The 22,757-nt window shown below is 44.6% G+C and overlaps 1 protein-coding gene across 3 annotated transcripts in view; it reads left to right on the forward strand.

Annotated features, from left to right (window-relative positions):
• FAM162A (family with sequence similarity 162 member A) overlaps positions 1-13,327 on the forward strand; it is a 33,281-nt gene extending 19,954 nt beyond the window's left edge. For 2 of the 3 annotated variants that reach the window (XM_037910430.2, XM_043552240.1), the window contains 2 exons: positions 5,812-5,920; positions 13,072-13,327. In XM_037910430.2, the coding sequence (XP_037766358.1) occupies positions 5,812-5,920; positions 13,072-13,167 (205 nt within the window). In that variant the 3' untranslated portion in view covers positions 13,168-13,327. Of the gene's footprint in view, positions 1-5,811; positions 5,921-10,793 lie in introns of all 3 variants that reach the window. The other variant, XM_037910437.2, reaches the window with a different exon arrangement.
• The last annotated feature ends 9,430 nt before the right edge of the window (positions 13,328-22,757 follow it).

Consider the following 22,757-nt stretch of genomic DNA (forward strand, 5'->3'; position numbering starts at 1 on the left):
ATCTGGGCCCCCCGATTTAGTCTCATTAAGCTGTTCGAGTTTGGCTTCTACCTCGGATGTGGTAATATCTACCGGTTCCCATATCCTCCGTATTCTCATTTCCATTTGTCGTCCTACCATTATACCTGAGCTCCTCATTAGCCTCATTAAAGTATTTTGTTTAGATATTGGGCCATGCCTAGATTATCCTTATCCTCCACTCCATCCTCAGTGTTTAGCAGCCCCACTTCTTCTTTGTTTGTTTTCTTCTTATTTATATGGCTAAAGAACCTTTTACTATAGCTTTTAATTCCCTTTGCAAAGTCCAACTCTACATGGCTTTTGACCTTTCTCACTTTATCCCTACATGTTCTGACCTCGGTAAGGTAGCTTTCCTTGCTGATCCCTCCCATCTTCCGCTCCTTGTAGGCTTTCTGCTTTTTCTTAATCACCTCTCTGAGATGCTTGCTCATCCAGCTTGGTCTACAACTCCTGCCTATGAATTTTTTCTCCTTTCTTGGGATGCCGGCTTCTGATAATTTCTGCAACTTTGACTTGAAGTAATTCCAGGCCTCCTCCCGCCTTTAGATCCACAAGTTTTTCAGTCCAATCCGCTTCCCTAACTAATTTCCTTAATTTTTTTTAGTTAGCCTTTTTGAAATCAAAAACCATAGTCACAGATCTGTTTTTGTTTATCCTTCCATTTAGTTTGAACTGAATTCGCTCATGATCGCTCGAACCAAGGTTGCCCCAACAACCATTTCTTCTATGAGGTCCTCACTGCTCACCAAAACCAAATCTAAAATGGCATCCCCTCTTGTCGGTTCAGGAACTACTTGGTGAAGGAATCCATCAGCTATCGTATCTAGGAAAATCTGAGCCCTATTATTATTACTTGCACTTGTCTTTCAGTCTATATCTGGGAAGTTAAAGTCTCCCATGATCATACAATTCCCATTAGTATTTACTTCTTTAAAAACATTAAAGAGGTCTCTGTCCATGTCCAAATTGGATCCTGGCGGTCTATAGTACACCCCAAGCACTATCCCTGGGCAGGCTCTAGTAGTTTTCTTCCCCACTGTGATTTTTGCCCAGACAGACTCTGTCTTATTCATTCCATCACTTCTTATTTCTTTGCAGTCTACCTCATCATTGATATACAATGCTACTCTACCACCTTTGCCTTTATTTCTGTCTTTCCTAAACAGCACATACCCTTCAGTACCTGTAGTCCAGTGGTGACTACTATTCCACTATGTTTCTGTTATCCCTGTAATATCTGGTTTCACTTCCTGCACCAGTAGATCTAGTTCCTCCATTTTGTTACCTAGGCTCCTTGCATTAGTGTACAAACATCTTAATTTTTGCTGTTTGGTTTCGCTCACATTCTTTACCCAATTTGGCACAGACATTCTACCGCCAATATTACCTATTGGATTGGTATGTACACTGCCCTTCCGCCTTATGTCCATTCTACCCACGGCTGTATCCTTTCTTACTTCATTTTCTTCCCTCTCAAAGAGAAAATACGGTGTGGAGATTACGTAGACATCTCCCAACCATCTCCCCCGAATTCCTAGTTTAAAGCTCTCTTGATCAGTTGTGCCATCCTAGAAGTCTATTTCCCTCCTTACTCAGGTGAAGTCCATCCCGCGAGAACAGTCCTCTGTCCATGAATGCTTCCCAGTGAGCATACATCCCAAAGCCCTTCTTACAGCACCAGTGCCTGAGCCATCTGTTGAGCATCATAATCTTGTCACACCTTTGTTGCCCTTCTCTAGGAACTGGCAGAATCCCACTGAAGATCACCTGAGCCTCAATTTCCTTAAGCGTCTTCCCCAGCCTGGCATAGTCTCCCTTGATATGTTCCAGTGAGAATCTAGCCGTATCATTTGTTCCCACATGAAGGATAATCAGTGGATTCTTTCCCGCTCCCCCTTAGGATCCTCTTCAGCCTCAGGTACACATCCCGTATCTTAGCACCCAGCAGACAGCACACCCTTCTGTTCTCTGGATCAGCTCTTGTTACAGGCCTGTCTGTTTTTCTCAGTAATGAGTCCCCAACCACATAGACCTGCCTTTTCCTGGCAATGGTGCGATTCTCCAGTCTATCCCCTGTTTCATCTGGCTGCAAGTCCTCTCGATTCCTATTGTTCCTTGCAATCCTCTGCAACCCATCCTGTATCCTCCTGGGGCTCATATTTGGTGTTATCTCCATTGACTCTTGCCCTTGTCCTATAGGACTATCTGCTCATCTGTGTATTAGTAGCAGAACAGAGTGGTACAGAAATGCTTAGCTGATTGGAGGTCTTGACTACTCTTTCCTGTTTTAAGACAGCTGAAGAACTGAAGAGCCTCGTACCTAGGAATATGCAGCAGAGTAGTGGAATGTTTTGCTGACGCTCTGCCAGTTTAATCTTATTTATTACCTGATGAGAGTGATTAAAATCACAGTGGGGATTGTGCCATGCAGAGGCTCTGCTATGGCATAACTGATTAGTCTCTGAATTCTCCAATCCTAAAAATTTCACGAGAGCAGTTGGTAATATAAAATCATATTGCGGATGGACTGTTAACTGTCGTACGCCATCTCTCTAGAGCTAAGGCAGAATCAAGGCTACCAGTATAAGCTAGACTTTGCTACATTTAAACCAATCCACCTGAAATTCCACAGGCATGAATTTGTGCCAAGATAGAATTTCTGTGGAAATATTGAGTCAAATTGGAGAAAACAATTGATGCTCAAAAAATGTGGTGTCTTCATTTTTCTAATGTTGTAGTGTCATGTTGGGGGTATACTATATATATTGAAGTTCGCTATATCAACTGGATCACCCTTGTCCACATGCTTGTTGATACCTTCAAAGAATTCTAATAGAGTTCCTTACATCTCTCAGTGCAAGGCAGATTTTCCACTCCTCAGTTCCTTCTTGTGGCTCTTCTCTGAACTCCAATTTTTAAACTTTTTTTTTTTTTTTTTTAAGTGTGGACACCAAAACTAGATACAGTGTTCCAGTGGTGGTCTCGTACTAGTGTTCTATACAGAGGTAACCTCCCTATTCCACTGAGTCTTTTTCTGAGTCACTGCTTTTCAAAGGTATGTCTACACTGTGGAGTCTGTAGTGGCATAGCTGTGTGGGCATAACTGAGCCAGCACAACCCCCTACTGTAGGTGCAGCCTACACAGACGTTTTTTTTTTTTTTTTTTTTTCCCTTTCCTGTCTGTGTAGGAACACCACCTGCCCAAACTACGTTAGCTACACTGATCAAAGCCTTCTTCTGTTGACATAGTTGAACCAACGCAGGGGATTTTGTCGGCATAGCTGAAAAGCGAGGTTGTGGGTTTTTTGTTTTGTTTTTTTCCCCACACCTTTGAGTGACATAGCGATACCAACCTAACTTTAAAGTATAGACCAATCCTAAGATAAATATCCCATCCAGAAAGTAAGGGGTACATTCTTTGTTCAGAAATATATTTAGGTATTAAAATTCATGCTCTTTGTTTTGGCCCAGTGTACTTGTGGATCCAGATTGTTCCGTTTAAGTGACCTGCCGTTATCATTATTTACCATCCCAGAATCTTGCTGTCTGCATACCTTATCAGCACTGATTTTATATTTCCTTCCAGGTCACTCCTAAAACCTATTAAATAGCAGTGACTCAAGCATCCACCACAGGGGGAAAAATACTGGGTATTAAAGGTCTCTTTATAGTAGTCGAGAAAAGCAGAACAAGAACCACTGTCTGGAAGCAGAGGCCAGACAAATTCAAATCAGAAGTAAGGCACGTACTTTTAACAGTGAGGTTGATTAACCACCTGAACAAACGGAGGGTAGCAGCGGATTCTCCATCTCTTGATGTCCTCATATCAAGACTGGTTGCATTTCTGGAAGATATGCTTTAACCAAACACAAGGTACAGGGCTCAATACAGGAGTAACTGGGTGAAATTTAATAGCCTGTGGTAAAGAAATTCAGACTAAATGATCTGGTGGTAGACCTTAAGGTCTATGAATCTGATCACTGTGGGACCACGCTAGAAACACTTGCAATTGATGATTCCTCACTATTGGTTAGAAAATAAATATAGCATATTTTTAATGGATTGAAAACTGGCTGTTATGCCAAATTTTTAAAATCAGAAAGTCAGGCAGTCAAATGCCTTACAGAAGTCCAAATATACATCATCAGCACAGTTACCTTCATCAGCCAAATTTGTAATCTTAAAAAATTACAAAGTTAATTTGACAAAACCTTTCTGCCATGGTCAACCATGTTTGTTGGCATTAAATACATTACCATCCTTTAGTTTTTTGACTGTCTCAGATCAGCTGTTCCATTATTTTGGCTGGGATTGATGTCAGGCTAACAGGCCTATATCTATCTGGTTCATGCCATTTACCGTTTTTTGGCATGACATTTGCTTTCTTCCACTCATCTGTAACTTCTCCAGTATGACACTTTAAAAAAAACAAAAAACTCTCTTCTGGAGTATTAGAATTCTATTAGAGGGATATCATTTTCTGAACTCTATAGGTTAGTTTTTAAAAGATTATTGTCTCTATTAAATTCTGTATGTCTCTGTTTATAGAAAACTCGCCTACAAATTTTGTACCACAGAGGCCTATTTAGCATCTGTATCCTTAATCCCAACACTGCTCACTTTTGTAGGGGTCCACTGTAACTGAAATACTAAATTTTAGTTGTATGATCTTTAATGTTTAGCCCAACCTGAGACCATTGACTCATTGTTGATATTTGAAGTATTTACAACACAAATCCTTTAATTCTTCTTCTTTGCCCTCCATGGAGGGCATTTGGAAGATCAAGATGACTGGCCTTGTAGGGAACTGTACCTCCTTAAGAGTTAACAGTAGGCCAGGCTGCAAATGTCCAGAAGCAAGTGATATAGCTGCAGATGTTGAGTGTATCTAGATAAGATGTACTAAAATTTGCAAGAAAGTCTCTACAGGGCAACACTTGTATGGTATAAATAATTCTCCATCTTCAGTTAAACCCTCTTGAGAACTGTTCCAGAAGACAGTAGGAAGTGAAGTTTTAGACTTCTACCAAGAGCTGCTCAAATTTTCCCAGGGGCATAAATTGCTGGTGAACGTATTGGAGACAGCTGACATGAAATCTATATTATAAAAATGTTTCTAATTGCAGCTAGCATTTCCAAACCCAGTGCTGGAGGAAGCCATCTTGCTGAAAAGTTTAATATATGGTGCAGAGTGTTGAAGCCCAATGGAAAAAAATATATAAACCAGTTTTGGTGCATCCCCATCCCCAAAAGCTCAACTCTTTCACAGTTTAATCTTGCTTTTTACCCTGAAAACTTTCAGGATGTGCCCAAACTAGAAAAAAGGTGGTCTACCATGGGTTAACATGGTAAAATCCTAATGTGGAGAAGGCGGTTTGTAGTTTTTACATGGATTAGCAGGTTGCGGTAAGCACTGGGGGAAGCTAGTGGTAAGAAAACACTTCTTTCCCCCTTACTGAAGACAAGATTTGACTGTCAGGCAGAACAAAAGGGATTCGCTATTCCAGTGATCTGAAAATGCAGCATTGTCTAGTGATTAGAGCAACGGACGGAGTGTCAGGAAATCTGGGTTCTGTTCTCAACTTTGCCAATGATTCATTCTGTGGTCTTGGGCAAGCTACCTCTCTCTGTTGTAAGTGCTTTGGGAGGTGCTGGTGAAAGGCATGATACAAATGCTAGTTTCTTGACAGTAGATTGTATGGATTCTTGTTTATCAGCATGACAAGAGATATCAATAGATTAGAAGCTAAGGTCTCTGATAATGATTTTGGCCTCCCTTTGCTTCATGAGGTTTGAGCTGATCGATGCGGCGCGAAATAAATTGCGTGTGAAGATCAGCTACCTGATGATTGCCCTGACAATACTGGGATGCATCATGATGGTCATTGAAGGAAAGCGGGTGAGTACAGTATTGGATAGTTGACTGGAGCTGAACCTTATCACACAATCCTCAGATCTCTCTTAAGATCCGTAATGAAGTAACAACAAATACTACTTAAAGCAATAAACAAAAATTAAAATGAACACTCTACGACTCCCCCAAAACTCACCCAGCACCAAAATGTGCCGTCCCAGGAGAGACCGAGAGCTACATTTCTTACAAATGCAGCAGTTCTGCCTCTGTGGGAATGTGCACAGTTCTACTTTATCCCTTCATGTGTATACTTTGCTGAGGTAGCATTCCTGGAAGTGCATACATAGGAGGTGAGATGCTGTGCAACTTCTATTGTTACAACTTCACTGGGATTTGAGGATGCCTGTCATTTCCTGGTGGTGGGTCCATAATAAGAGGTACTGCGGTGTGTTCTCAGGTACCTCCAATAAGTCATCCTGAGAGGAGTTTAGGGATGAGGACCCTCCCAATAGATAAATGAGGCAGAAGAGGGCGGTGGTGTTTCCCCTCTCAGTCATTTAGATGCTGCAGTGATTAGGTTGATCATCTCTTCAAATTTCTCTGGAGGGTCCATTGTATTTTGGGAGGAAACATAGACAACCTGGGACACTTGATTTAATCCTACATTCAAATAATACTATTTAGGGAGGATGTGGGGCCTGGTCACAGAGTAGAAAGGCCCAAATTTAAGTTGCTGTATATGGGGAAAGGGTCTTGCTCCTAAGATGGTCCAGCATGTGCATTCTCACTGACGTGCACAACACCAGAATAGAATATTCTACTGTGCATGCTCAGGATACCATTTGCAGGTGTTGCTAAGTTTGGAGAAAACCGTAATTAAAATTATAGATATCAAGTCCCATTCTTAGTGAAGACTATTGATACTGTAAAATGTCAAAGTTCAGCTGTGTCTGAGGTATCCTCCACCTTGAAATTAAAAGGTGTACAACACCTTTGCATATTGGGTAAAGTGTTTGTTTTTTTCAACTTCTCTAAACTAACAAATGACTGAAGGGATTTTCCTTAGACTTTCCAAAAACAAATTCACTTTCTGGCAGAGACCAGTGCAGTAAACCCCCAAAGTTATGAGTTAATACTGTTTAAGAATTGCCCAGGCATCAAGGCTGCTTAGAAAAGTTAAGACAGAGGACTGAGAGGAAAACAAAAAAATATACCTTAAGGTCTAACAGCAAGTATCAGAGGAAACATACAATCACTGCAGCCTTTAACAAGAGCCCTGCAACCAAAGACTTCCACTCTTTCCCTGTCTGGGAATGAATGTATTAAAACAAAATAAATTAATAGCAGACAGTAAGATGATATATGATGATGCCATGTGCAATAGTGAAAACATAGGGAACTTGCTGGAATCTAATATTATGATTAAATGAAGTTGTATGTATAAAAGGGACATTGACTGTAAGATAGAGCTTTGGGCAAAATATTGTAAACTTTACTCCGGGGGATTTCTGCACCGGAAAATTAAAATACTTGTATGCAGAATTTTTAAAATTCTGCAAATTTTATTTGTCAAAATAACACTATATAATCACGCTAATATCAATTATTTTGGTAATTTATTTCAAAATACCTGTCAGCAAGTATGTGTGTAACATGTAACAATGCAGACACAGAAATAAATTTCTCCAGGAGAGTTTAAAGAAATCCCTGTGAACCCAGTTCCTGCTTCTCTGCCCCTTCCCCACCAGACCCCGGGTGGGGGCGGGGGCAGACAGACAGACCCGCACACCCACCCCCGTACCACCTCCCCGGCCCAGACACTCACACCTCTTTCCTCCCTCCCTCCCTCCCTCCCTCCTCCCCCCCCCCCCCCCGGCAGTAAATAAAAGGACCTTAAACCAAATAGTATGTTTTTTATAATGACACTTGATCACAGAGTGGAATAATCAGAAGTGTAACTTTGATTAATAGTGCACGGACTCAGCTCAGCTACATGTCCCAGCATCCCACCATTGTTGTGATAACAAAGAGAACAGAAGTGGTAAACTTACATAGCTTTTCTGGCCTGCTGGAGGACAATCGTTCTTGAATTGACTTCATTGATTCAAGAGAATGATTACAGGATTAAAAATGATGCCATATAGGTTAGTGATAGACTCAAAGAACTCAATTTATGTAGCTTAACAGAGACAACACTGGGGGGAACGTGACTGCGGTTTCATAGGTTCCAAGTCTGCAAGGGGCCATTGTGATCACCTAGTCTGACCTCCTGAGTAACACAGGCCATAAAACTTCCCCAAAATAATTCCTAGAGCATAACCTCTAGAAAACACATCCAGTCTTGATTTAAAAATTGTCAATGATGCAGAATCCACCACAACCCTTAGTAAGTTGCTGCAGTGATGCAATGACAATTTACACTCGCTGAGGATCTGCCCCCAAATATTTGCCATCAACAGTCCTGGCAAAGCTCCCCCCCCCCGCCCCCAGCCTGATCTTTAAATAGAAACAAACAATTGTTGAAGGAAATGTAGATATTTCTGTCTTCCCTTTAATTCGGTCACTAAGGTCTTTTTTTTTTTTCTCTCAGAGCTGAAAACTAAAGTGTATAGTAAGCTGTTTCTGTAGGTCTCCTGTCACTCAGATGTTTTATACATAGGGGCTTCATGATTTGCAGTGCAGACAACATGCAAAATCATATTATGGATGTATGCCAAAATGTTGAGGTTTTTATTTCTAAAAACAGCTGATATTTTAGTTACTCATGTTTTTTAATAAACTTATCATAGAAGATTATGGTTGGAAGAGACCTCAGGAGGTCATCTAGTCCAACGCCCCTGCTCAAAGCAGGACCAACCCCAACTAAATCATCCCAGACAGGGCTTTGTCAAGCCAGGCCTTAAAAACCTCTAAGGTTGGAGATTCCATCACCTCCCTAGGTAACCCAATTCCAGTGCTTCACTGCCCTCCTAGTGAAATAGTTTTTCCTAGTATCCAACCAAGACCTCCTCCACTGCAACTTGAAATCATTGCTCCGTGTTCTGTCATCTGTCACCACTGAGAACAGCCTAGCTCCATCCTCTTTGGAGCCCCCCTTCAGGTAGTTGAAGGCTGCTATCAAATCCCCCCACACTCTTCTCTTCTGCAGCCTAAATAAGCCCAGTTCCCTCAGCCTCTCCTCATAAGTCATGTGCCCCAGCCCCCTAATCATTTTCGTTGCCCTCCGCTGGACTGTCTCCAATTTGTCCACATCCTTTTTGTAGTGGGGGGCCCAAAACTGGACACAGTACTCCAGATGTGGCCTCACCAGTGCTGAATAGAGGAGAATAATCGCTTCCCTCCTTTTGATCATTCTGTCAGAAATGTTCCCATTACCCAGAATGCTTTGGATGGGTCTCTACTGGATCCACGAGCATCATACACATTTGTTATTGACATTAATGTTATTCCTAAGCTGTTATTTCAGAGCAGCACTGATGAAATAGTCTGAGAGAAAATATCAGAGTGTATTATCATTATTATTAATTATGGAACCTACAGGGCTCAGTTGATCAGATCCCCATTGAGTGTGCAAAATCACACTAAAAGCCATTCCCTGCCCTGAGTAGCTTGCAGCCTACATTCATGAGGGGACAAGCTCCACAGTCTGGGAAGTAGGACTAGTTGGGGTGTGATCCAAAATTTAATTAGTTTTGGCTTTCGGAAGTATTCGTAAACCAGTCCCACTTACTAATCTATTGGATATATGAAAATATTCAGTGAACTTAGCAGTTCTGTGGAGTACTTGTGAAGTGTCCAGTGTTGGTATTTACTAAGGATCGTGGTGGATTCTCCATCACTGCCTATTTTAAAATTAAGATTGGAAGTTCTGCTCTAGGAATTATTTTGGGGCAGTTCTATGGCTTGTATTACTCAGAAAGACTAGATGATCGCAATGGTCCTTTCTGGCTTTGGAATGTGTGAGTACATTGTAAAATGTACTGTGAGACAAGTTTAAAGAGCATCAGAGAATATGGAGGGACTTCGTATAATTTATACAAACGCTAAACTAGATACTTCAGCAGCTAGCAGAGTGTTGATGGAGAAACTGAAACTTGAGCAAGCACAACTGCAAAGATGGACAAAGGATGCACCACAAAGGGACTCACGGGAAGCGACTGGTGGCAGTAAGATGATGACCAAAGCAAACCAGTCCGAGTTCAGGGTCTGTCCCAAGATGGTTGTATCAAAAGCTATGCCCTAACTTGTCATATACAAGCTGGTCTGACAAGATGCGTTGAACAAAAATACTAGAAAATTCCAGCTCCAGTTGCAAGAACTCAAAAGGTGGTGTCTTGATCCCTGACTGGATGGTGAGAGAGGGGGATTCTTATTTTGGTTGGATATTTTCAATCTTTGGAAGAAATAGTGGTCACCATCTGACTGGTCCACAGCAGGACCTCCAAGAAGATGAACTAAGTTGGATCACCCAGCAGAAATAGGATAAAACTGCTTGTTTCCTTCAGCACATCACTTCCCAAACCCCAAAGTCACCAGGAAAGGAGAAGACTGAGGTCCTCGACTGGCCAGCTGGAAGTCCTCCTGGTGACATCAAGTATCTGTCTCAGATAGGCACTTTTATGTGCGTCTCTTTTCCAGGGTTGCCTACTATGGCACCAGAAAGCACTGTAGTTATGGCTGTTCTTCACTTACCTGTGATTGCTGTGAATAGAAACTGAGCTGAAAAAACAAACACACACACTCACACACACACACACTCTCTCTCTCTCTCTCTCTCTCTCTCTTTTTATTGGGTGACTACTCAAATCAGTTAATTTACCACTTCCTGAAACTGGGTACCTAATTAATAAGGAAGTATATGTGCTGTTGTGATTTAAAGATTGTCAGAGTTACAGTGGGTGTTCTTGTTTTGTAACAGGTTCAAATCAAGATTGAGGTAAAGTAGCTTTTAAACTGAATAAGTTCCTGTTAACTAAGATTGTAGGACACTACCTGTGTCTACCATATTTAAAGGATTCATGCTGCCTTTCAACTTCTAGGTGCATACAGACATAAAGCAGACCAACATTCAAGCCTCTTAAACAGCACTCAATCTATACAGTCTTCATAAATGTAGTTTTACATAGTTAGGAGTGTTAGTCAGATCCTGGAACTAATATCCTTCATTGGTAAGTAGGTTAATAGATCTATCAGGATGGAGACCTTGGTGAATTGGCATGGAAGTAGCTGACCAAATTATCTTTGACTTTTGCTTTGACTCCCCGCACCATGTTAGCAACACTGGAGTTGATAACCAATTGGCACAAGTAAGGCCCTATTCTGAGGGGCTCTTTTTCAAAAATCTAACCAAAGTCACCTTCCCACAATAGAAAATAACACTTATACTCACTATCGTGGTTGTGAGATTTAATTCTGAACACCTAAATGTTTGTTTTCACCAATTTTCTAGCTTGTTAGCTAAATCATAGTTCAATATTCATTTTATAGCCCCTACCAAGGGAGGCAGTAGGTGGACTGTGACCCAAACCTGTATCGCCAGGTGCTTTTCAGTGGACTGTGGGGGCAGAGGTGATGCACGGACAGGGCATGCAGGGGTCGCAATTCCCCTCCCCCCGCGATTGCTCCGGATGCCTCTGGAGGATATGCCCAGAAGTGAGGAGACATCATGCCCCGGCAGCTGTGTGTCCGTGCAGCAGAGTGGCTGGCTGAGCTCTTCCTCCCCCCAAACTACATGTCGTCTCTGCACTCGGGCTGAAGCCGAGCTGGGGCTGAAGCCATGCAGAGCCGTGTGTGTGTGTGGCTGGAGATCGATTGGAGCACACCCTCCCGCCACCCCCAAGCAGTCCCCGAAGCCCACCCTCCCCAACCTCATGCTTCCCCCACCCATGAACAGTCCCCAGAGCCCCCCACGCTGGCCTCATGTCCTCCCAATCTCTCATCCCCAGAGCCCTCTCCAGCTGCCCTGCCCCCACTGGCCTCTTTCCCTCCCCAGTCCACCTCCAGTCACCTACCTGTGCCGCATCCTGTCCTCCCCACGTCTCCCCAGGGCTTCTCTCTGGAGTCTTCTTGCTGGTTCCTGCCACCCAGAACCTCCTTCCTACCCCTCTGCTGTCCCAGCCCCCAAAGGGGCATCACATAGCTAGCTGGATAATAGTCCAGCAGCTTCACCTTCTGGCTCCAAGCTCAGAAGTACTCACATACACGCACCCTGCTTTGCTGACCAGATCCCAGCCCATACCCATTCCTCTCCCCCTCCTCCTTCCCCCCATCTCTGTTACTTGACTCAGTTGGGGGCATGGAAGAATGTTTTCTGGGGGAGGGGGGCAATCAGCAATGCTAGGGAGCTCAGGTCAGCCCCATGGATCCCATTTTCAGTTTAGGCAAATAAGGTCACCTTACTTTCTGGGCAGGGAGCTGGCAGGTGATGGGGAAGCTTGGGAGAGCAATCATGGGGGCGAGGGGAGGGCAGGGGAGCTGGGTATGGGGGGGGTCGGTCTGGACCTTGACTATACCATTACCAAGAAATTTGGACCTTGACAAAAAATAATTGACGACCACTGTTCTATAGTATTAGTTGCTTCTGTTAACAATACTCAGTAAAACTCTCCAAAAATTAAAATTCAGCTTTCAGGTCAGCTTCTTTAGTTAAGCAATTAAAAGATCCCTAAGAACAGTGGTTCAGATATGCTTACACCAACCAAAGGCAGTTTCAACCCTAGAGGTGAACATTTGGGAGAGTTATGAGTGAGTGGGAAGGGGGATTAGAATGGAAGCTGTTCTTAACTGTAGCAGCAGTTGCTACTAGAATATGGTCTATCTACCTTTACTTTATTTCCGAATTCTCCTGGCTTTCAACGAAGAAAGAAGTTTATTACCATTGAACAGAAAAAGGGAAAGCATCTGCCAGAGCCATCAGTATATTGGCTTAATTCAGCCCTAAGGAAATAACTAACTTAAACCAAAAGAATTCCAGGATTTTGTGCCTTCAGAGTTTATTTTAACCCTCTAGCTCTTCCTAGCATTAAAGCTGGCATATTACAAAAGAGTATCTAGGCATGAGAGCTGTATCTCTGTAAGGGAGCATTCTTCAGAGGTATAGCTCAGACTACCAGATGGTTTGTTCATTGCTTGTTCAAACTTCATCTCTACAGTACCATAAGTAACATGTTTGCTCTCCCTTTATCATACTATTGTAGGCTGTCGGAAGGCATGAATCCCTTACAACCCAAAACATGGAAAGAAAAGCTCGCTGGAGAGATGAGGTTGCTCAGAGTGCATCTGCCAAACCCTAGGAGAGGGAGGAGACCTGGGAAGGAGGATACAAAACATACAAATGCTTTCTTCATTGATGAGCGAGTGGTAGATCTTCATGTGTTTTGCTTTTATGTTATAATCCTCTGCTGTTACGCTTTAGGAAAAGACAAATAAATTATTTTGTAGTAATACTAAAAATCTGTCTTGACTTTTTTATTGGGCTATCACCAGAATGCCTATTTTGAACAGCTTAAAAGAACAAGGAAAGTGCTAAAACTGAGCAGATGCTGTAGTTGCTTTTCATACAGAATGTTCAGTGCTTCTGTTTCCTCATTGTAGCAATACTGCCATATCCTTCTAGGATGGACTTGATTTACTCTCCTCCCCTAGTGTCATAACCAAGTAAAGAAATAGGTTTTCATCTCTTACAGGCAGAGATTCTTTCCTATAATCTGTCTGTTCCATCTGTTCCTCTGAAAGTTCAAGAGGAAATTTTTCATCCCACAGTGAATGTTGGTGTTCAGAGACTTCAGGTGCCGAGCTGTCACTGTGAAGCTACAACAGACTTGGGGACAGAGCTTGGATTATTTAGTTTATTTCTTTACTGCTTGGATACCATGCTGTGGCACCCACCCACTCTTTCCTAATCACTAGGAAGCTGCCTCCAAGCCTGACTCCCCTCTCCCAGACCATGGGGATCAACTTCCAGAGGGGGACTTGCCTATAAGCGCTCTCCTCCCTCATAGTAGGGCACACACTGGCAATAGAACTGGCTGCCTGCTGAACCCTCCTAACAGGGCTAATGGGGGGGAGGGGGAGGGGAAAGTAGGCCAGCTGAAGAAGAAGCTGGCTAAAGCCCTGGAGTTGGCCTAAACCCCAGCTCTAAGCAGGCATGCTGGGGCTCTCCGGTCTGAAGGAAGGAGATACTGACTGCCGTAAGGCAAGCTGCAGAGAGACTGCTTGAAATACAATGCCAGGCCAAGGGACCCCCTGTGGGAAGGAGGAAAATACCAACTGCCTTAAGGTGAAAGTGAGAGAGCAGCTGTGTGAAATAAAGCCCAGCTGCTGCCACACCCTCCTGGCTATTCTACAAACTCCTGATCCAGGAAAGGTTTTCTTTCCTATTAGAGAAGCCTCTTGGGCAGACTCTGGTCTGACACCCCTGTGATGGGCTCCCCCTGGGGTACCACCTGGACTGGAGTACCACTGAGCCCTCTGACCCACCAGCCTGGTTGTGTGTCACACTGTTGCTGTGACAAGCTGCACAGCCCTCCAAGCTTGCACTTTCACCAGCATTCACACAGGTAGGGACACACCCAGCTGCGGTTACACACAGGCTCTCTAACTCCCAGCCTAGGACCCCAGAGCAGTACCGTCCTGCCCTGCTCAAATCTGGCCAGTATATGGGTTTAACACCCTGTCTGCCCCCTCTCAATGTGACGAGGACCATGCACACTTGTGGGAACCAAGCAGAGATTTTCCCCAAGCACTCCAGTCAAAGCTCACTGGTTTGGATTAAAACAAAAACAAGTTTATTAACTACAAAAGAGAGATTTTAAGTGATAGCAAAGCAGATTACCTAGCAAACACAAAATGCAAACTAAGCTTAATATACTAAACAGATTGGCTATGAATAGCAGATTCTCACCCTAACTGATGGTACGGGCAGGCTACCAATGCTTAAGGGGCAAACTACACTTGCTTTGCAGCTTGGAATCCCCAGGTGTTTCATACACAGGCTAGAAATCCCTTTACCCTGGATCCAACACTTCCCCCAGTTCAATCTTTGTTCCTCAGGTGTTTCCAGGAGTCTTCTTATGGGAGGAGTGAAGAACCATGGATGAGGTCACTCCCTGCCTTATATAGCTTTAGCACAGGGAGGGAACCCTTTGTTTCAAAACTTGGTTCCCAGACCGGTTTGTGGAAAAATACTCACATCCCAAGATGGAGTCCAGCATCATGTGGTCTGATCACATGTCCCTGTAGAGTCATAGCAGCCATTACTGAAAGGCTGTCTGTAGCATTCTCAGGAAGGCTCACCAAGTGGGAGATAAGTTTCTCATAAGGCCCATTGTTTTCCCTAATGGCTCATTGCCCTGAATAGGCCCTTCCAAATTAGCTATCTAGACTGAAAGCATCTTGTCTAGTGGGCGTTACCCAGGTGTAGCTACATTTGAAGTACAGAAACATAGTATTTATAACTTCATATACAAAAATGATACATGCATACAAACATGATAGTCATATTCAGCAAATCATAACTTTTCCAATGACACCTCACATGAATTATCTGGCACAAAATGCATCATAATTATGCCATAACCATATTATAATAATGTTACTAAGACGACTATGGGGAGCAGTGTCACAACCCCCAAATGCTGAGTGAGTGGTTAGGTGGTATCAGGCTCCCCAGCAAGTTTTCAAGCATTTCTTTACTAGTCCAGTTCCTGATTCTCTGGCAGCAGCAGCTGCTAATGAGCACTCTTGCCAAACCCATCCTAAATCCACTCCAAATGATAAGAAGTTTAGGAAGCTAGACTCTATGGCTGTAAACTTTACTGCCACACTCCAAATGAGAGTTGTCAACTATCGGTTCTTTTATCTAAATACAATTTTATTAATTTCTCTGCTATATTCAAGTTTGCTGATAAACTACCCGAGGAATTTTAAGACCGGCTTTTTATTTTGGTGTCTGAGGGCCATCTTAAAGCGGGAATATCCCTCCAGGCTGTAATAGATGTGGGTGATACTGTCACTAGTTCTGTGGCCCCTGCAGTCTCCATGCAGCATTCTTCCTGGTTGCAAGCTTCTGGCATCCGAAAGTTGCTGCAGACCACAATAGAGGACTTAGACCATTCTATATTATTTTCTGAAAAAATAGATGATGCCATTCACATGTTACGATTCTTGTGCAACACTTCATTCTTTAGGGGTTTTACACCCCAGTTATGAAAAGAAAGCAATTTTAGGTGGCAGTATCACTGTAGCTCCTCTTTCCAATACAGACCTCACTATCCCCCTAAGGAGAGGTCAAGACATCCTGGACATCACCAGCTGTGTTTGATTGAAGCATTCTCATCAGATGTTTATGACTTCAAAGCAGTCATTTTGACTTTTGATGAAGGACAATGTACCAACAATATATTCTCTTTTTGGATCATGCCTATCCCTCTTTTTTCCATGCTTGACAAAACATCATATTAAACAAGTGGGTACTCACTAAAGGAGAAATGTGTTGTCCAATTCCTTTTCCTTCCTCTTCCCAACCCACCTTCCCCATTCCTCTTCAGGGACACCTCTTATGAGACAGTGTTATTTCAAGAGCTACGGTCTCTTCTGTAATTGGGAGGAATAGAGGAATTTCCTCACCAGCACAGAGGGAAAGTCTTCTATTCCTGATACTTCCTGATTCTGAAAAAATCTGGGGGGGCCTCCATCCTATTCTAGATTTAAGAAAGCTGAACCAATTCATCAAAAAGACCAAGCTCAGGATGGTCATCCTTGCTTCTGTCATTCCTTACCTGGAGATTGGTGCGCTGCCCTCGCCTTTACAAGATGCATAATTCCATGTCACAATACATCCCTCCCACAGGAAATACCTTCTATTTGTTGTATGCACCCTATACAGTGTTCCCTTTTGGTTTGTCATAAGCCCTGAGGGTCTTCACCAAGTGTATGTCAGTGCTGGAAGCCCACCTCCCATTTGGACATTTATATTTTCCTTTACCTGGATGATTGGCTGGTATGGGCAGCTTTGAGAGACCAGATCCAAGACAGTGTCGTGGTCATAAGATAGGTATTCTCTTGTCTCTGCCTGAAACTAAATTGGAGAAGTCTCAATTACAACCCACTCAACACCTTTTATAGAGGCAGACTTTGATTTCACAACAGCCATGGCTTATCTCCTAGTAAAAGGGTATCAAACCATAGCTGCCCTTTCCAATGGCCTCAGATCCAGCCCTATAATGACAGTGTGTACATATCTGCAGCTCCTAGGCCATAAGGCAGTGGTTCTCAACTCTGGTCCACCACTTGTTCAGGGAAAGCCCCTAGCGCGCCGAGCCGGTTTGTTTACCTGCCGCGTCCACAGGTTCAGCCGATCGCGGCTCCCACTGGCCACTCCAGGCTAATAGGGGCTGCGGGAAGGGCTGCCAGCACATCCCTCAGCCCGTGCCGCTTTCTGCAGCCCCCATTGGCCTGGAGCGGCGAACCGGGGCCAGTGGGAGCCAAACCTGCAGACGCAGCAGGTAAACAAACCAGCCCGGCGCACCAGGGGCTTTCCCTGAACAAGCGGTGGACCAGAGTTGAGAACTACTGCCATAAGGCCTTGTGGATGTCTGTAATGCCTCATGCCAGACTTCATCTTTGCTATATGTAAGCGTGGCTTCATTTGGTGCATTGTTCTCTCAGGCATCTTCTGGACTTGCGGATTTGCATATCTGCCCGGGTGCTTCACTATCTGGATTGGTGGTTAGACCCAAGGATTGTCCCCAGAACTGACCTGGACTTTGGTAACAGAAGCCTCTATCATCTCAGTCATCTTCAAACACAAGCTCTTTGGTCACCTCAGGAGGTTTCCCTCCATATAAACATGTTGGAACTCAGAGCTGTTCACTGGGGCTGTGCGTTATTTATGCCCTCCATTGTAAACCAGTAGGTGCGACTTCCCATAGACAACATTACAGCCACCTTCTACCTGAACTAACAGGGAGATGCAAGATCGACTCAGCTGTGCTGAGAAGCTGTCCTCCTTTGGAATCTGTGTATTCACCACATTTCCCTGAAGGCTATTCACCTTCAGAAATACACTAGTGGATTTCCTCTGCAGAGCTTTCACAGACCATAACCAGGGGTCAATCAGGAAGGACATCCTCCTCCAGATTTTCTGATGCTGGGTGCCTGAAAGTTGATTTGTTTGCAGTCATCCTAAGCAACAAATGCATGAGATTTTGCTCCAGGGCTGGCTACAGTCCAGGTTCCATCACAGATGCATTTCTTCTTCCCTGTTCTAATTAGCTCCTGTATGTATTCCCTCTAATTCATCTCATTCCCAGAGGTCTCAGGAAGCTGAAACAGGACAAAGTATTATTTCTCCTCATAGCACCAGCATTGCCAAGATAATATTGACTCACAGCTCTACATCACCTCTCCATCTGTTCATTGATAACTTTACCATTAGTGGCAGATCTTCTGTCACAGAACCAGGACAAATCTCTTCATCCAAACCTCAAGTCTCCACCTTACTGCATGGATGATTGCTGGTTGAACACTCATGAGAAACTGTGCTCCCAAGAGGTCCAAGCCATCTTGGTGAGTAGCAGAAGGAGTCCACATGCAAATGAAAGTGGAAGAGATTTTTTCTCTATGGGCATAATCCCACAAATTATCACCCCATCACACTGAAACTATAGGTGGTGTTGGACTACTCCTATATTTTAAATAATCAGGGCTCTCAAATAGTTCTGTGAGTTCACCTGGCTTCTGTTTTAGCATTACATCTGCCAACAGGTGCCATCTTCTCTCATCTGCTTGTTTCTAGATTTTTGAAATGTCTAGTTAACACTTACTCTCCTGTATCTGCTTTGGTGCTTGTATGGGATTTAACTTTTGTTCGGTGTTGAGTCATAGGTCCCCCTTTTGAGACCATGTCTACAGCTTCACTGTCTGTCTATGAAGAGGGCGTTTTTAGTGGCAGTCTCTTCCGTGGGGGTTTCAAAACTTCAAGCTGTTCTTGCTGATCCTCTTTTCATGGCTTTCATAAGGACAAGCTGTTCCTTCGGCCACATCCTAAGTTTACGCCTAAGGTAATGTCAACCTTCCATCAAAGCCAAACCTATAACTTTCTGGCTTTTTCCTGAAACCCCATTTGTCTAAGGATAAGGAGGCACTTGTAGAGCTCTCACATTTTATTTGGACCACACTAGTTTCTTTAGATCTTCCCCAAGAGCCTTTGCTGAAAGAGCTATGAGTTAACTTGTGCCATCTCAGAGAATCTCTCACTGGATTCCTGCCTGTGTCAGACTCTGCTAAAGTCTCTCCCCCATCAAGGATAACAGCTCACTCCACCAGAGCTCAGTCCTCCCCTTCAGCTTCCCTGAGCAATATTCTAATAGCTAATACATGCAAGGCAGCATCATGGTTGTCTGTACATACCTTTTCTATGCATCATCACACAAGCCTCTCGTGCAGCTGGTCAGACACCCTGGTCCCCAGATCAATCCAATTGTCCCACAGGGAGGATTCACTGGCAGAAAGGTACTGTCCCAGATTGGCATGGAGCATGGATGGGAGGGAGCCCACTTCCCATCCATCCCCATCAAGCCAGAGCTCTTGACCCAGTTGACTCAAGCAGAGGAGGCTGCCAAATAGATGGCTTGGCAAGTCTCTGCCCACACTAGAACTCCCAGGTCCTGAGCCACAAGGTGCATATCATTGGCATATGCCAACAGGACCACCTGCAAGTCTGGCTCTCAACGCACCAACCCTCTCATCCTCTTCCGGAGGAGACAGAGGAAGGGATTGATGGCAGTGGCATACAACTGGCCAGACAGTGAGCAGCCTGCACGCTCCTCTCGACTGAGGGTGATAGGTTTGGTCAAGGCCCAGTTAAGCTCGATCAGACACTGCAGAGGCATGCAGCACCTGGAGAAACCCCATAAAGCAGACACTGAAGCTGAACACCTGCAGAATGCCCAGGAGATACCCGTGATCCACCCTGTCAGATGCTTCTCCTCATACAAGTACAGGATGGCAAATGACAGACTATCTTTACATGCCATATGGAGAAGATCCTGGGACTGACAGGCAGATTCTTGAATATGGTCCTGCCTGGGACAGCGTAGGTCTGATCAGGGTGGCTCCCCAGCCACAGTGAGATGGCTTTTACTATGAAAACGGCTCGATGTCTAGTTGGCAGCCGGTATCAAGCAGAGAGCCTCGGGGTCGGTCCTGGGACTGGTTTTGTTCAACATCTTTATTAATGATCTGGATGATGGGATTAATTGCACCCTCAGCAAGTTCGCAGCTGACACTAAATTCGGGGGAGAGGTAGATATGCTGGAGGGTAAGGATAGGGTCCAGAGTGACCTAGACAAATTGGAGGATTGGGCCAAAAGAAATCTGATAACGTTCAACAAGGACAAGTGCAGAGTCCTGCACTTAGGAAGGAAGAATTCCATGCACCGCTACAGGCTGGGGACCGACTGGCTAAGCAGCAGTTCTGCAGAAAAGGACCTGGGGATTACAGTGGATGAGAAGCTGGATATGAGTCAGCAGTGTGCCCTTGTTGCCAAGAAGGCCAACGGCATATTGAGCTGTATTAGAATAGAATCATAGAATATCAGGGTTGGAAGGGACCTCAGGAGGTCATCTAGTCCAACCTCCTGCTCAAAGCAGGACTAATCCCCAACTAAATCATCCCAGACAGGGCTTTGTCAAGCAGGACCTTAAAAACCTCGAAGGAAGGAGATTCCATCACCTCCCTAGGTAACCCATTCCAGTGCTTCACCACCCTCCTAGTGAAAAAGCTTTTCCTAATATCCAACCTAAACCTCCCCCACTGCAACTTGAGACCATTACTCTTTATTCTGTTATCTGGTACCACTGAGAACAGTCTAGATCCATCCTCTTTGGAACCACCTCTCAGGTAGTTGAAAGCAGCTATTGAATCCCCCCTCATTCTTCTCTTCCGCAGACTAAATAATCCCAGTTCCCTCAGCCTCTCCTCACAAGTCATGTGCTCCAGCCCCCTAATAATTTTTGTTGCCCTCTGCTGGTCTCTTTTGAATTTTTCCACATCCTTCTTATAGTGTGGGGCCCAAAACTGGACACAGTACTCCAGATGAGGCCTCACCAATGCCGAATAGCGGAGAATGATCACGTCCCTCGATCTGCTGGCAATGCTCCTATGTATACAGCCCAAAATGCTTGCAGATCGAGGAAAGTGATTATTCCCCTTTATTCGGCAGTGGTGAGGCCACACCTGGAGTATTGCATCCAGTTTTGGTCCCCCCACTACAGAAGGGATGTGGACAAATTGGAGAGAGTCCAGCGGAGGGCAACGAAAATTATTAGGGGGCTGGGGCACATGACTTACAAGGAGAGGCTGAGGGAACTGGGATTATTTAGTCTGCAGAACAGAAGAGTGAGGGGAGTTTTGGTAGCAGCCTTCAACTACCTGAAAGGTGGTTCCAAAGAGGATGGAGCTTGGCTGTTCTCAGTGGTGGCAGATGAGAGAACAAGGAGTAATGGTCTCAAGTTGCAGTGGGGGAGGTCTAGGTTGGATATCAGGAAACACTATTTCACTAGGAGGGTGGTGAAGCACTGGAATGGGTTACCTAGGGAGGTGATGGAATCTCCATCCTTAGAGGTTTTTAAGGCCCGGCTTGACAAAGCCCTGTCTGGGATGATTTAGTTGGGATTGGTCCTGCTTTGAGCAGGGGATTGGACTAGATGACCTCCTGAAGTCTCTTCCAACCCTAACAGTCTAGTTCTCTAGTCCATGCTGAGGAGCGATACTAGGTGCCAATTTCTTAGGTTGCAGAGGTTCCCCTTTTTGAGCACTAAAGCAAGTACAGCCTGCCTGCATGCCAGGGGGAGCACTCTGTTCCCCAAGGACTCAGCCTAGATGGTGGTGAAGTCCAGGCTGACGACGTCCAAGAACATTTGTTAGAACGCCACACTCAGCCCATCAATACCCAGAGATTTGTTAGTGGCCATCAGAAGGAGAGCTTCTGAGAACTCAACCAGCATGAGAAAGTTCTCTAGCCAATCTTGGTCACTCATGCTGACTGTAGAGAATTCATTCCACAGGACCCCACAAAGATCATTATCAGTCAGATCCAGGGTGAAGTGGCTGTTGTAGAAAGTCCTGGCCCTTTCCCACTTCTCTACTGGATCCTTAAGAGGGGTGGAGGGATAGCTCAGTGGTTTGAGCATTGGCCTGCTAAACCCAAGGATGTGAGTTCAATCCTTGAAGGGGCCATTTAGGGATCTGGGGCAAAAATTGGGGATTGGCCCTGCTTTGAGGAGGGGGTTGGACTAGATGGCCTCCTGAGGTCCCTTCCAACCCTCATTTTCTATGATACGCCCTTCTGTTGACTGCCCCAAGTATAGTTACAGCAGGAGGGCTGCCTCTACCCCCGCCTGAACTCATGGAAGGATGCCGTGAAGCCCCTGTCCAAAAGGCTGTTACTGAAATGCCAGTAGGCCAGTCCTGCCTCTCAGGTGTCAATGAGACCATAATGGCCACCAAGTGGTGGTCCGAGAATGGCGCAGGCCTTCTACTGAAGGAGTGGGCCTATAAGATGCTAAAACTGGGAACATAAAAGCAGTCCAGCTGGGAGTGGCACAACCAAGTGTACTCCACCTGGACATAAGTAAAAGTGATAGAATTGTCTGGATGATAGTAATGGCAGACATCCACCAGGGAGTGATGGTCAACAATCCCCTGGACGACATTTGTGGTAGCCTGGCACTTCTCTTTCCCAATGCAGTCCCGCATGTCCAGGACAGTGGTAAAGTCCCCACTCAGGACAAGGCACTCGTGAGGATCCAAGGTGCTGAGGAAAGTAGACATCTGCAGATAGAACCATACCCACTCTGGGCCTGGCACCATGGCATAGAT

This window comes from Chelonia mydas, chromosome 1 (genome assembly GCF_015237465.2).
Source record: "Chelonia mydas isolate rCheMyd1 chromosome 1, rCheMyd1.pri.v2, whole genome shotgun sequence".
NCBI classification, from domain to species: Eukaryota; Metazoa; Chordata; order Testudines; family Cheloniidae; genus Chelonia; species Chelonia mydas.